The sequence below is a fragment of the Pogona vitticeps genome, chromosome 2 (genome assembly GCF_051106095.1).
Source record: "Pogona vitticeps strain Pit_001003342236 chromosome 2, PviZW2.1, whole genome shotgun sequence".
Lineage (NCBI taxonomy): Eukaryota > Metazoa > Chordata > Lepidosauria > Squamata > Agamidae > Pogona > Pogona vitticeps.
In genome coordinates this window covers 131,142,796-131,155,450 of record NC_135784.1, presented here as the reverse complement: position 1 = coordinate 131,155,450, position 12,655 = coordinate 131,142,796, and the positions used below count along the sequence as shown (strand labels likewise).

At 43.6% G+C, this 12,655-nt stretch overlaps 2 protein-coding genes across 3 annotated transcripts in view; one reads left to right on the top strand and one right to left on the bottom strand.

Moving 5' to 3' along the window:
• Positions 1-12,655, bottom strand: part of DHRS7C (dehydrogenase/reductase 7C) — a 53,446-nt gene that overhangs the window by 6,110 nt on the left and 34,681 nt on the right. The window lies entirely within an intron of this gene.
• Positions 1-12,655, top strand: part of NARF (nuclear prelamin A recognition factor) — a 33,370-nt gene that overhangs the window by 13,886 nt on the left and 6,829 nt on the right. For both annotated transcript variants that reach the window (XM_020785904.3, XM_020785906.3), the window contains 5 exons: positions 4,028-4,146; positions 5,080-5,209; positions 10,699-10,771; positions 11,003-11,140; positions 12,200-12,357. In XM_020785904.3, coding sequence (XP_020641563.3) covers positions 4,028-4,146; positions 5,080-5,209; positions 10,699-10,771; positions 11,003-11,140; positions 12,200-12,357 — 618 coding nt within the window. The remainder of the gene's footprint in view (positions 1-4,027; positions 4,147-5,079; positions 5,210-10,698; positions 10,772-11,002; positions 11,141-12,199; positions 12,358-12,655) is intronic.

Sequence of the window (12,655 nt, the reverse complement as noted above, 5' to 3'; positions counted from 1 at the left end):
ATGCATTCCTATGGGCTTAAAACCTCACCTTTAAGCAAAAATCCTCCATAGCGCCACCATTTTCGCTGCCTCTTAAGTGAGGAAAAACAGCGGGCAGCCATTTTGTTTTCCTGGCAGCCATTTTTAAACTGCCGATCAGCTGTTAAAAAAGGGTCGCTTTGCCATGATCGCTTCCCCGTGATCATCGCAAAGCGAAAAAACCCCATAGGGACCATCGCAAAGCGATCGCTTTTGTGATCACAAAAACTCCGTCGCTAAGTGATTTCGTCGCTCAACGGAGCGATCGCTATGTGAGGCACCACTGTATCTTATTCCAGCAGGGAAGTAGGGGGAAGAGAAGCTTGTGGGATTTTCTTCCTCAAGTGCCAGAATAATATGACTGCCTTCAGGTACAGGAGCCCTTGACCCAGTTCAGTGCTGGTTTGCCTCAGGTGGCAACATGCCCTGACCTGTCCCACTTGCCCTTGCAGGGGATGGCTGGGTTGTTAAGACCATGGACACCTGATGAGAGGGAGCTTCCATCTTTTTGGAGATGATGTCTATCCGACTTCCAAAAGGACGTGATCCTTACTTGGGGAATTTTCCTGCAGGCATTGCAGCCGCCTCCTTTCCATGGAAATGGGACAATAAAGTTCCCTAAAACTTGATCTGTATCCCTGTCTTCACAAACTCATATCTGTACATGGCCACTGGGTAGAGCAAGAAACTGGCCACTAGATCTCAGGAGCCTAAGAAGCTGCCTTAAACTGAATCCGAGCATTGGTTCATCTAGTCCAGTATTGTCAACTCTGCCTGACGGCAGCTCTCCAAAGTAACACCTGAAGGTCCCTCTTATTTCTGAATGGCTTGCCATCCAAGTACACATCAGCTTCCAAAATCAGGTGAGATGGGGTGTGTTCCAGCTTGTATGGTGGAATAGAATTCTGTTCACAACCTGTCACACTGTGAGCATGCAAGACTTATCTTGCAGACTCTTGGCACAAGCATGAGCATGGCATCCGAGGGACAAGCATAGCATGGACGGCCACACCAGTTGCTTGGTCACAGAGAGAAAGTTGTGGGGGTTCCCTTCCTTCCCCCCTTCTTTCCCCAGTCCTGTTTCGTGCAGCTGTACTGAATACAGGTTATGACAGCATTTTATCCAGTACTGTTGCTAATCTCTTTATTGTTGCCTCAAAGAGCATGGTTGTTTTTTATGGAGCAGAGCATATTCTCCCGAGTCCCCCTGCTTAAGGCAGAAGGGCTGTTTGTCTAACCACACAGTGAGCAAACGCAAACTGGAAGGAGTCAGCTGAGTGTTTGTTACTGAAAAATAGATATTTGGAGGTCAGTCAGCTTATGAAATGACTCACACTATGAGCAGGCTTTTCGTTTTGCTCATTAAATTCCACCAAGGCTTGTAAGGTGTGGGGAAAGGAAAATAAGTGCAGCACAGCGTTGAGATGACTCATGCTGTGAATGGCAGGCCCTCGTAGAACCCTTGGGCTCTAAAATGTTATTCACTGGAAGGCAAGCGCATAAATTTTGCCTGCTACTTTGTGTACTAATCCCTCCCCTTTCTCATTTTCTTTAACAGAAAACTTGATAAGTGGACATGGCCAAGGCCAAAGAATTTATTTGCATGGAGATATGGGAGGGTGCAGCCAAGGAAGACCAGGGTGAAGGATAAGAAAAGCAGAATGTGTGCTCAGATAAGGCTGACAAAACGGTCAGGAGAGGGACCTCTTCCTCTCTGTTGGATGCTACTGTATCTTTTAGAGAACAGACTAGGAAGACATGCATGGAGAGTAAATAGTTGGTCACAGACTGGCTGTTTTTATAAATAAGATTATATAAAGTAAAATGGAGCTATATAATGCCCAGCCTTGCGTTAGAACATTTAATAGCCATCTTTGTAAGATGAAAGTATCTTTCTCCTTTCTCTGGGACCCCTGCAAAGGGAGCAGGACTGCTTATCTGAGGCATGACTTCCTTGGGGAATGGGTGGATCCAGTTCAGAAGTTGAGGAAGATTTGCAGGAAAGTGCTGTCATGTGGGGTTTGACCTCCATTCTGCCTACTGACACCGGGGGGCGGGGTCTCTTTAAAAAAGGATGAAATGTGTATATGCCAGTATGATGGAACTAGTGCTAGGTGTTCATAAAATCCCCAACATAGTCCCAAAGTGAATGAGATCACATGGTAGAAGAAGTTCCTTTTCTACTGATTTCTTCTGCCACAGGAGCAATACGTCGGGGTTACAAATGGGCAAGAAACAAAAGAAAAATAAGAAAAGAGACAAACATTTTGTGGCCCTTTAAAGACTAATTTAACTGCTATAATTTAATGTGAACTTTTGTGGATAAAGTGGTTGTGATCATCAAAAACTTTTATTAAAATAGAGCAATTAATCTTTAAAGGGGCCGACACGGCTTTTGTCTCTCTGTTTTTGTCTTTGCTTCTTGCCTGTTAGGCTTGCACAGACTAACATGGCTGCCACTTCAAAAACTGGCATGAAAATGTGGAAACGGTCATGTTTCTAGGGAACATACTGCAGCATTTTTAAATGTCAAAATATGTGCAGGAAAAAGGGCTGCATACTACTCCTGTGTGGGCACCAAGAGTGAAAGTCCTTTGCATAGACTCTCTGGCACCCTTTGTAGGCCTTCTCTATACCTCATTCTCCCATACATGTTCTATGTGTAACCTTACATGGCTGAGGCACCTAAAGACAGGAGCCAGTTTTTCCCCTGTGCAGTATTGGGCCGTAACATTCAGAAGGCAATGAGGTGGGCGTTAGAACCCAAGGAAGAGAAAAGTTATCTGGTGGGAACAGGTGGAAATGTTTCTGGACTTCTGTGATTGTTGGTGCGTTGGTACCAGCCAGAATCCCAGGGAGCTTCTGTTCTTTGATGTCCTGATGAAGGCAGAAGGTCACTGATGCCTAAGTAGGCTTCATCTATAAATATATAGGCAGCAGTGCAGCCTGATACAGCAAAAGAAAACAAATGGACACCTTCACGTGCTGGGGAATGGTTCCTTTTAAGGCCGGGCACCACACAGGTGGCTTTATCTCCCTCCCATTGCAGGACAACCTGAAGGGGTTTTTATAGCCTCTTCTTCCTACCATGAAACTGACAGGGAGGAATGGAAAACAGCAGGCTTTCCTTCCTCCAGGGAAAGAAAATTGTTCCATGCTGAGAGGCATGGACTCCTTCTCTGACTGGGTTAACATGTTACCACCTTGATATGAGGAGCTACTCTTAGAACAATGGGTCTGTCATCATGGGATGTGACATGCAATTGCTTTGTATCCTCATGCTGTTGCTTTGTATCCTTCCACTAAGCCACAACTGTGGCATTCATGAAATAATGTATAAATTCTGCTGCTGGTCAGAATGCCTGAGTAGGACTTACCCTTTTGATAATACATTTGATGGGGTTAAAATCCAAGAAGAAGAAGAGTCCATGAGAAAATGTCAGCCAAGCAGCCATTGTACTTGTTGCTGCTATGTGGGGTTAAACCGGTTGGCACTGTTGAACTGCCTCTGCTGCCTGACGCCCCCCTGGTGCCAGCTATGGTGGCAGGAAGGTCAGTGTTTAAAAGTAAAGGGAATGATGTTAAATCACACCATTCATGACAAAGTCACACTTTTTATTCTGAGATGAAACTGGGCAAACTATGTGCCCCTCTCTATTAAAAAATAACAGCATTTGCCCTGAACTTTATGCCTTCCAATACACGTGTCATTTTATAGGCTGAGAATCTGCCTTGGTGGGGAGAAGAATGATACTTATATTAATCATTCTTTAGAATGAACAAAGATTTAGCTAAAATCAAAGTAGTTGTGAAGCTAAACAATCAGTGAGCAATTGGCTGTCTGTTAGCGTGTCCTCATCACAGAAATTCAGGTGGGCAGTGCTTTATAATCTTAGCTCTGTGTTTGTTGAGTCGGTTCAGTTTCTTTCTCCATTTTTGTTTTATGAATCCATTCTTCCGCTGTAGTAATCCTCAGCCCTGCCTGTTTTGGCTCTTGCACCCATTCTAGGTTGGATCCAGTATGCAGAGAGAGTCCTCTCCAGCCTAGTAACACCGCACATCTGCACTGCAAAGTCACCGCAGCAAATCATGGGTTCCCTCATCAAGGGTTATTTTGCCAGGCAGCAGGTAACTCTTTCTGATGCTCCTCTGGGTTACGAATGGTTCTGAGGGACTGTGTGTTTTTTTAAAACAAGTTGATGTTTAAAAGTGTGCAGTTTCAGCAAACTTTGGGTGTTTCTCTAATGCTGGGCTGCAGCCCCTGGAGGCAGGGCTTGCACAGGCCCCCACATGCACAAACAAACATACACACACACACACACACACACACACACACAGAGAGAGAGAGAGAGAGAGAGAGAGAGAGAGAGAATAGCAAGGGGGTATGAGTGGGGTCCAACTTTGGGATTAACTAGGAAATGGATAAAGGTTAAGGTCACACTGAATTATCACTCATAGAAGTCCTCACTTAATGAAACTTGAAATTTCTGGTGCCCCCGTTTTGGCTGTGCCCTGTAGAGTACTGTATGTCTGATCCTAATTATGCTGAATCAGGAATAAGCCCCGTTGAATTCTATGCAATTTCCCTCTTTCCTAGTAAGTATGTTTAGTAAGCACACCCTTAAAAGAACAGAGTTCTTCCAAACGTATTTTTCCTTTGGATGCCTTGGGATTTGTAGAAGTCTTGAACTGCATGACATACAGGGGCTGTGAATGCATATCTTTTCTTATTTCATGTATACATTGTCTTTCCATTGTAGATGGTCCCCATAGCAGCTCATATGTTTAAAAAGCATTAGAAAAATGCATTAAACCCTGTCACAAATCCCCTTTCCTATGATTTCCGCCCACCCAATGGAAAATGAACAATTAAATAAAGCATTAGTAAAAATTAAAATATATTTTAAAACCAACAAGGAAATGCTCAGAAAGTAAAATATGACATTCTATAAAACTCAAATTATTACAAGTATGATTTTTCCTGAAGAGATTGCCATGGGTTTTGGCTTCATGTCTTCATTTTTTGTGGTGTGATTATCCTGCATTTTTTTTCTCCACCAGAATCTATTTCCTGATAAAATTTTCCACATAATTGTGGCACCATGTTATGACAAAAAACTAGAAGCCTTGCGAGAAGACTTCTATACTCCTTTGTATAATTCTCAAGACGTTGATTGTGTCTTAACATCAGGTAGGCATTTGTCTTAAATGTATTACTGTTAAATTTATAATCAGGTTCCTGCCTTTTTCTTTTCTTTTCTTTTTATACTCATGTAACAAAGGGTCACTTGCACAGTCATAATGGGATGTTGGCTAGTTCCATGCCAAAAATCTTTGCTCAAAAATATTTCAACCATTCTAGAGCACTCAAGCAATTTATTTAAAAAATCCCTTCTAAAAGAATTTGGAAGAAGGAGAAATTTCTGAGAAATTCTCATTGGTGCAGAATTCTTGTGCTTTCCTCACTTCAGAAGGTTCCAGAGAAGTGTGTGTAGATGAGTTTTTCTTGTACAAAACTTGACTACCATCACTTAAGGGTGAGATTCATTTCTGAGAAATTAACAGAGAAGTTCATGTTTTCCTGGAAGTTCAGTGAAATGCCTTGCCTTCCCCTGATGTCTTTTCCCACAGACGGTGGAAAATTTTGAAAGGCTGGATATGACCAGCTAGAGTTTTAAGAGGGGCTGAGATGCAGGTTAGGGTGGACTTTCTAGTAGCATATTCTTATTGCAAAAGTAGAATGATACGAGCCACACTGGTCAAATCCTGTTGAAACATTTGGGGTATCAATCTGGCCCAGGCTACAAGAATGGTAGATCTCTCCGTTTAAGCCTGGATTCCCCACCCCCACGTCTGGTCATATATGGAACAGGAGAAAGGGAGGTACCATGTTAGGATTGGAAGAATACCTACGTACTGTATAGCTTACTTTCCCCCAGATTTTATCCAGAAACTGTTTGATAAAGTCACATTCTGATACAAAAATGGAGTCTGTCTTGGAGAAAGATGGCTGTAAGGCGTAAGCAATGGGAAGGAGGAGGGTGTCATGCCTCCTACCTTTGCACATGTCCAGTTGAAATGACTCGGGCACCACCCTGTTATTAGAAGGAATTTTTATTTATTTATTTATTTTATTTATTTAACTTATATGCCGCCCACACTACCCGAAGGTCTCTGGGCGGCTTACAGCATTTAAAATACAATAAAAAGGCAAAATAAAAGGGCAAAATAATTAAAATGCAATTAAAATATATATTCTAAAAATTGCCATCAGACCCACATTTGATGTTATTTCAGTTAAAAGCCATTTGAAACAGGAAGGTTTTGACCTGGCACCGAAATGTAATCAGCGTCGGCTCCAGACGAATCTCAGTCGGGAGGGCATTCCATAGTCTAGGGGCAGCTGCCGAAAAGGCCCTTTGTCTACAAGCCATCCCTCTTACCTCCTTGAGGGATGGCTCTTTCAAAAGGGCCCCCTGGCTAGATCTTAACTGCCGGGTAGGTTCATATGGAAGGAGGCGGTCCTTCAGGTATCCAGGGCCCAAGCCGTTTAGGGCTTTATATGTCAAAACAAGCACTTTGAATTGGGCCCGGGCAGCAACTGGTAACCAATGTAAATTAAACAGAATCGGCTTGATGTGATCTCTAGCAGCTCCACCACTCACCAGCTGTGCAGCTCGATTCTGGACCAGTTGCAGTCGCCGGACCGTCTTCAAAGCCAGCCCCACATAGAGCGCACTGCAATAGTCAATACGAGATGTTACCAGTGCGTGTGTAACTGTCATGAGACTCCGCTCGTCCAGGTAGGGCCACAGCTGGTATAATTTCTGCAGCTGAAGGAAGGCGCCTCTGGCCACCAAGTCCACCTTGGCTTCCAGAGTTAGACTGGGGTCCAGGAGCACCCCCAGGCTGCGGACCCTGTCCCTTAGGGGGAGTGTAACCCCATTCAAGGTAGGGAAATGGCCCTCCAACCTGTCTGGTGAAGCACCCGCTAACAGCACTTCCGTCTTGTCTGGATTGAGTTTCAATTTATTAACCCTCATCCAGTCCATTATCAGGTCCAGACACGAGTTCAGCACCGAAACCGCCTCACCTGGATTGGTGGAAAACGAGAGGTAGAGCTGAGTATCATCAGCATATTGCTGACTCCTCAGCCCAAACCTCCTGATGACCTCTCCCAGCGGTTTCATGTAGATGTTAAACAGCATGGGGGACAGTATTGAGCCCTGAGGAACCCCATGACATAAATGCCATGGGGCAGAGCAACTGTCCCCCAGCACCACCCTCTGGACACGGTCAGCCAGGAAGGAGCGGAACCACCGTAAAACAATGCCCCCAACTCCCAACCCAGCCAGCCTATCCAGAAGGACACCATGGTCGATGGTGTCGAAAGCCGCTGAGAGGTCCAGGAGTATCAACAGGGTCACACTCCCCCTGTCTCTCTCCCTGCAAAGGTCATCATACAGGGCGACCAAGGCAGTCTCTGTACCAAAACCCGGCCTGAAACCCGATTGAAATGGATCCAGAAAATCCGTTTCATCCAGCAGCGCCTGGAGTTGCCCAGCCACAACCCGCTCCAACACTTTGCCCAAATAAGGGAGGTCCGCCACTGGTCGGTAGTTAACCACCAGCCTTGGGCCCAGGTTAGGCTTTTTAAGGAGTGGGCGAATTACCGCCTCTTTCAAGGTGGTAGGGACCACTCCTTCTCTCAGCCAACCAGTTTGGAATCACACGAAAGGCTCTGGCTTTTCAGGTGGTTTAAAGTATTGTTGTATTTTTACTGTCAGGGCATTGGAGAGATGCTTGTGCCCCCCCCCTCTCCCCCTCAAGTACTAAATCTCTTAGCTGGCCTTAAAAACTATGTGCACTTAGGATGGGGTTTCTGGATTTCTTGGACTATAAACCTCCTCAATTCCTCAGGAGTTCTGCCTGACTGAAATAGACATCTAGATATAGTTCAGTAGGGAGAAAAATCCTGAACTGAAGGCCTTTGAGGGGTTGCTAGGCCTAGCTTCACCTAGCTGCCTGTCCAGAGAGAACGTTCCCAGCTAGTACCAGTGTAGGAACAGGAAGCTTGGGTGGAGTTAGGCTTAGCTAAGCCCCAAAGCCTTCCAGCTCAGGCCTTTTCTCTCAGCTGAGTCACATTTTGGTGTCGTAAGGTATGTTTAACTCAGTCAGAACTCCCAGAATGGGGGATTATAGGATTTATAGTTCATGAAATCCAGAAATGCCCTTCCCTAGTGTGTACCATAATTTGCAGTGGAATGAGAAGGTGCCATTTGTTAATCATACTCTGGCAGTGGAATGACTTGGTCCTGAAAACATCCCCCCCACACACACACACACCTCACTTTATACGTGGCTGGAGCAGATCTAGATTTAAATGCACAGATTTGCTGCCAACAATATCTCATCTCATCTAAGCCATTTTCTCTAGGCCTCTACTCAGTGAGGGGCCAAGACCTGAGGGGAGGTTTTTAACTTGTAGTCCCAATATGAGATTGTGGAAGGTTCAACTGACTCTTCACACTGAATGTTTTGAAAAGTATGTGCAAATGCAGAAGAAACTCCCACAAACTGAAAGAGCAAAACTCAGCAAAATGTCATGTGTGAAACAACCCCTTACCAAGTGCTATGGAGCAACCCTGAAGGTTGTGTGTAATGCTGACTTGTGTGTTTGTGTGCAGGCAGGAGGGCATTTGCCCTGCTGAGTAAAAAGGAGGGAAAAAAAATTGCAACGGCAGAGTTTTTCCTGCTTGAATTGTTTGTTTGCTGCTGTTGCTCTGCCAGCTTGCTTTTTTCTTCCTGCCTGGCTCAGTTGTCCACTCAGCAGATGCCACCGGTGTGCCTTTCAGGCATGTATGAAGAGAGGTCAGGCCAGCCAGCAAACATGACTCTCAATTTCCCCAAAGAGCAAAGAACGTGAGCATTTATCTTGTTATCACAGAGAGGACAGCATGACTGGAACAAACAGTCATAAAAGATATCCAGGAAAGAACTAGATAAAAGAGATGGGGATGGGGAAGAAGACTCCATTCCCAGTATGTTTTGAGGACAACTCTTTCTAAGGCAATGTGAATTGTACAAATGTACAAATGCAGCTTCCATCTGCTTATCTGTAACAATAATGAGGACTGAACTACAAACGGGGGTAATAATTTTCTAAGCAAATAGGGGTGTACAGTAAATAAGTTTTTAGGCAAAAAAGAACAATCAAATTTCAACTATTCCATTAAAAAGAAAAAGAAAACAATGAACAGAAAATTGTAACATCTGACTTTTTGTTATGTGAGAAGATACATCTAGAGAAAAATTGTGGGGTTACAGTATATATATATTGTTTTATTTATAGGTTGTCCCGATAAGGGGACCTAAGGTGGCTCACAATACTGTATTAAGAAGAATAGAATTAAAAACATAATAAGTGAAACATTAAAAAAAATAAACTATACTCCACTTAAAATATAATGAAATAATTAAAAGCAAGTAAATATTAAAAACTAGTTTAACTTTAAAAAGGCATTCAGGGACTCAATCATAATACGCAAAACTATATGTCTTTTTTTTTAAAAGCCCAGTTTACTTTAATTCAAAGTTAATCTTTAAGCAAACTTATTTCCCCACAAATTTACATGGGCGGGAGGTAGATGAAATTGGGAGTCTTCCTAGTTACTATATTCAATGAAAGAGTATTAGGATTTTTTAAAAAAAGGTGTATGCATGATTGTTATTGTTTACGTCACATATTTGTTTGTTTAATTTCTCGGAGGAACTGTTGCCCACATTTTGCTCTCTCAGCTAGAGAGGGCAAAATCTAGCCATTGTCCTGAATAAGCCTACAGCCCCACCCCGTGAGGTGTAGGTGGCTCTACAGACAGTTTAGGGCAGACTTAGCACAGTCTGCAGTCTGTGATTGGAAGGTGCCTCTGGCTCACACCCAAGTTAGGATATAAGCCCAAAGTGCCTCAATCAGCACCAATGAAGCATGTGTTTGCTGAAGCAATAGCTGCCTCTTTATGGCCAAAGGCTGCTGAGGGCAACGAGGGCAACTAACCAGTTGGCAGCTGTGTTGTTGCCCAGTACGAATGCAGGTGCTCCCTTGTCTTAACCACCCTCTCTGTCATTGAAAGATATAGGCAGAAATTCCCATTCAGCCACCACACCTCAGTTACCTGCAGCTCTGCTAGCAAATAGCCACACTGCCCCCTACTGGCTTTCCTGAGCACTGGCAGTCCAGCCTAGGTTCGTTCCTGTTTTTGCAGTGTTGACATGTGCCTTTCTGCTGGAAGGTCTTGAAACTGAGTGCGGGATTCAGAGTTAATCAGACCATGTTGAGGGAAGAAAATACTGTAGATTCTCAAGATCCAGTGGGATCCACAAGTGCTGCACTTTGGACCATTGCTATTCGTAGTTGTTGTTGTTTTAACCTAAGCTAAAGTAATGCCAGATTCTCTGGTCTTATCAGAAGTAGTGAGGATGGAACCATCAGTCCTCCAGATGTTGCTCAGTTCCATCTTCCATTGTCCCAAACCAGCACAGCTAGGGGGTATGGACACTGTCCGGGAGGCTTCATTTCCCTGTTTCTCTCTCACTACTTGTAGAAAATTCATTCTCTCTCCCATGCCTGGCAGCCTTTCTGTGTGCTTAAGAGCAGTGGATTTTTTCTCTCTCTCTTTGCAGGTGAAGTCTTCCAAATAATGGAGCAAAGAAATGTATCCTTGAAAGAAATTCCTGAAGTGGCCTTTGATACTTTGTAAGTAGCTGTTGTGAGAAGCTTGTTTGTTTGAGTGCTTTGACTAAAACAAATGTGTTTTTTTCCTCAGTCCCATTAAAAAGGGTTTCAAAATAGCAAAAATATCAATATAATTCATACTGACCTGTTTCTACAGGATTTAATTTTACTCTTGAGTGGAAGTTCTCTGGTAAAGTGAATTCTCCATTTCCTCTGAGTAATCCTGCTTTTTATCTCCTTTTATTTTATCAGGTTCGGTGAACAAAAGGAGAGCGAGTTAATACGGCACGATGGAAGAAGGTCAGATGGTTACTTGGAGCACATATTTAAGCATGCTGCCAAGGAACTCTTTGATACTGACGTGAAAGAACTCACATACAAAGTATTAAAGTAAGTTTTGTATCTAAACTAAGTTCATTTCAAACACTAAATGTTTATTTTTTACTCATTTTGCATGTTATCTTAATGAGTCCTTTTGCTCATTTTGCATGTTATCATAAAACAGATGTTAACATACAGCAGGGAATGATAGCCAGTTATTGTGCATGGTGTGCAACACCTGTAATGCACACAGTTGTGTTATCTGTATCTTGTATGTACTCATTAGATCAGGGTGGGGAGCTTATGGCCTTCCAAATATAGTTGGACTGCAGATCCCATCAGCCTCAGTGAGCATGGGATGATGAGAGTTGTAATCCCATTTTACTACAGAGCATTCCAGAGAGTACCCTGTCCCACACCCTTCCTGTACATTTGTCTAGCAATTAGATCAAAGCCTTCAAGCTAAGCCATCCAGAAGCTAGCTGGTGGGCAATAGTGCCATGTAGCATTAGTCTGGTCTTAGCTAGATATTAATGCATCTGGATGTATCACCGACATTGTCCTGCATTGTGTGGGATCAGTAGGAAACTGTTTATAAACAATCTGCAGAAAATGGTTGTTGTAGGTTTTTCGGGCTGTGGTTGTGTTCTTGAGGTTTTTCTTCCTAACGTTTCACCAGTCTCTGTGGCCGGACTCTTCAGAGGACAGGAGCCAGAACTCTCTCTGTGCTCTGTTGAAGATTGCTCTCCTCTGATTTCAGAAGCTAAGCAGGTTCAGACTTTGTTGGTACTTGGATGAGTGACTTCTAGGTAGTTCCAGGGATTTCCAGGTAGGACTAGAAAAAGATCCCGCCCAAGTCTCTGGAGAGCAACTACCAGTCAGAGTTGGCAGTACTGGGCTAGAAACCCAATGTTGTGTGACTTGGTATAGGGCAGATTTGTATGTTCCTTTCTATCAGGCTGAGGAGCATCACTATCATTATGTTCTGCTTCAGATGTCTTGTTTATCTTTTGTCTTTCCCATCCCCTTTTCTTTTCATACTGTGTCTTTTAGATTCCAAATCTGAGTGTCTTTCAGCTGTAGAACAGAGTACAATATTCATTTGTGTGTTTGTGTATGTGTTTTCAGAAACAAAGACTTCAAGGAGGTCACACTAGAAAAGGACGGCCAGACCGTGCTGCGCTTTGCAGCAGCTTATGGCTTCCGAAACATCCAGAACATGGTCCTGAGGATGAAAAAGGGAAAGTGTTCCTACCACTTCGTAGAAGTTTTGGCCTGTCCTGGAGGTAGCCACAAAAACATGAGATATGCCCCTCCTATTGAGCAAAAGAAGGTTGCAACTGAGTCTTTCTCAGTCTAGATGTCCTGTCATTGTGTTGTGTACCACCAGTGGCTATACTGGCAAGAGGTGGTGGAAGAGGTAGTTCAGCAGATCTGGAGGGCACCACAGTGGGGAAGAGCGTTAGACAGATATTATGATTGTGGGTCAACCCTAGTGCGTATTTTTTATATGATCGGTTTTCCAAATGCCCACCAAGAGCAGAGTGAATTCTGCAAATAAGATCATGCAGTATTGAGTGCCCT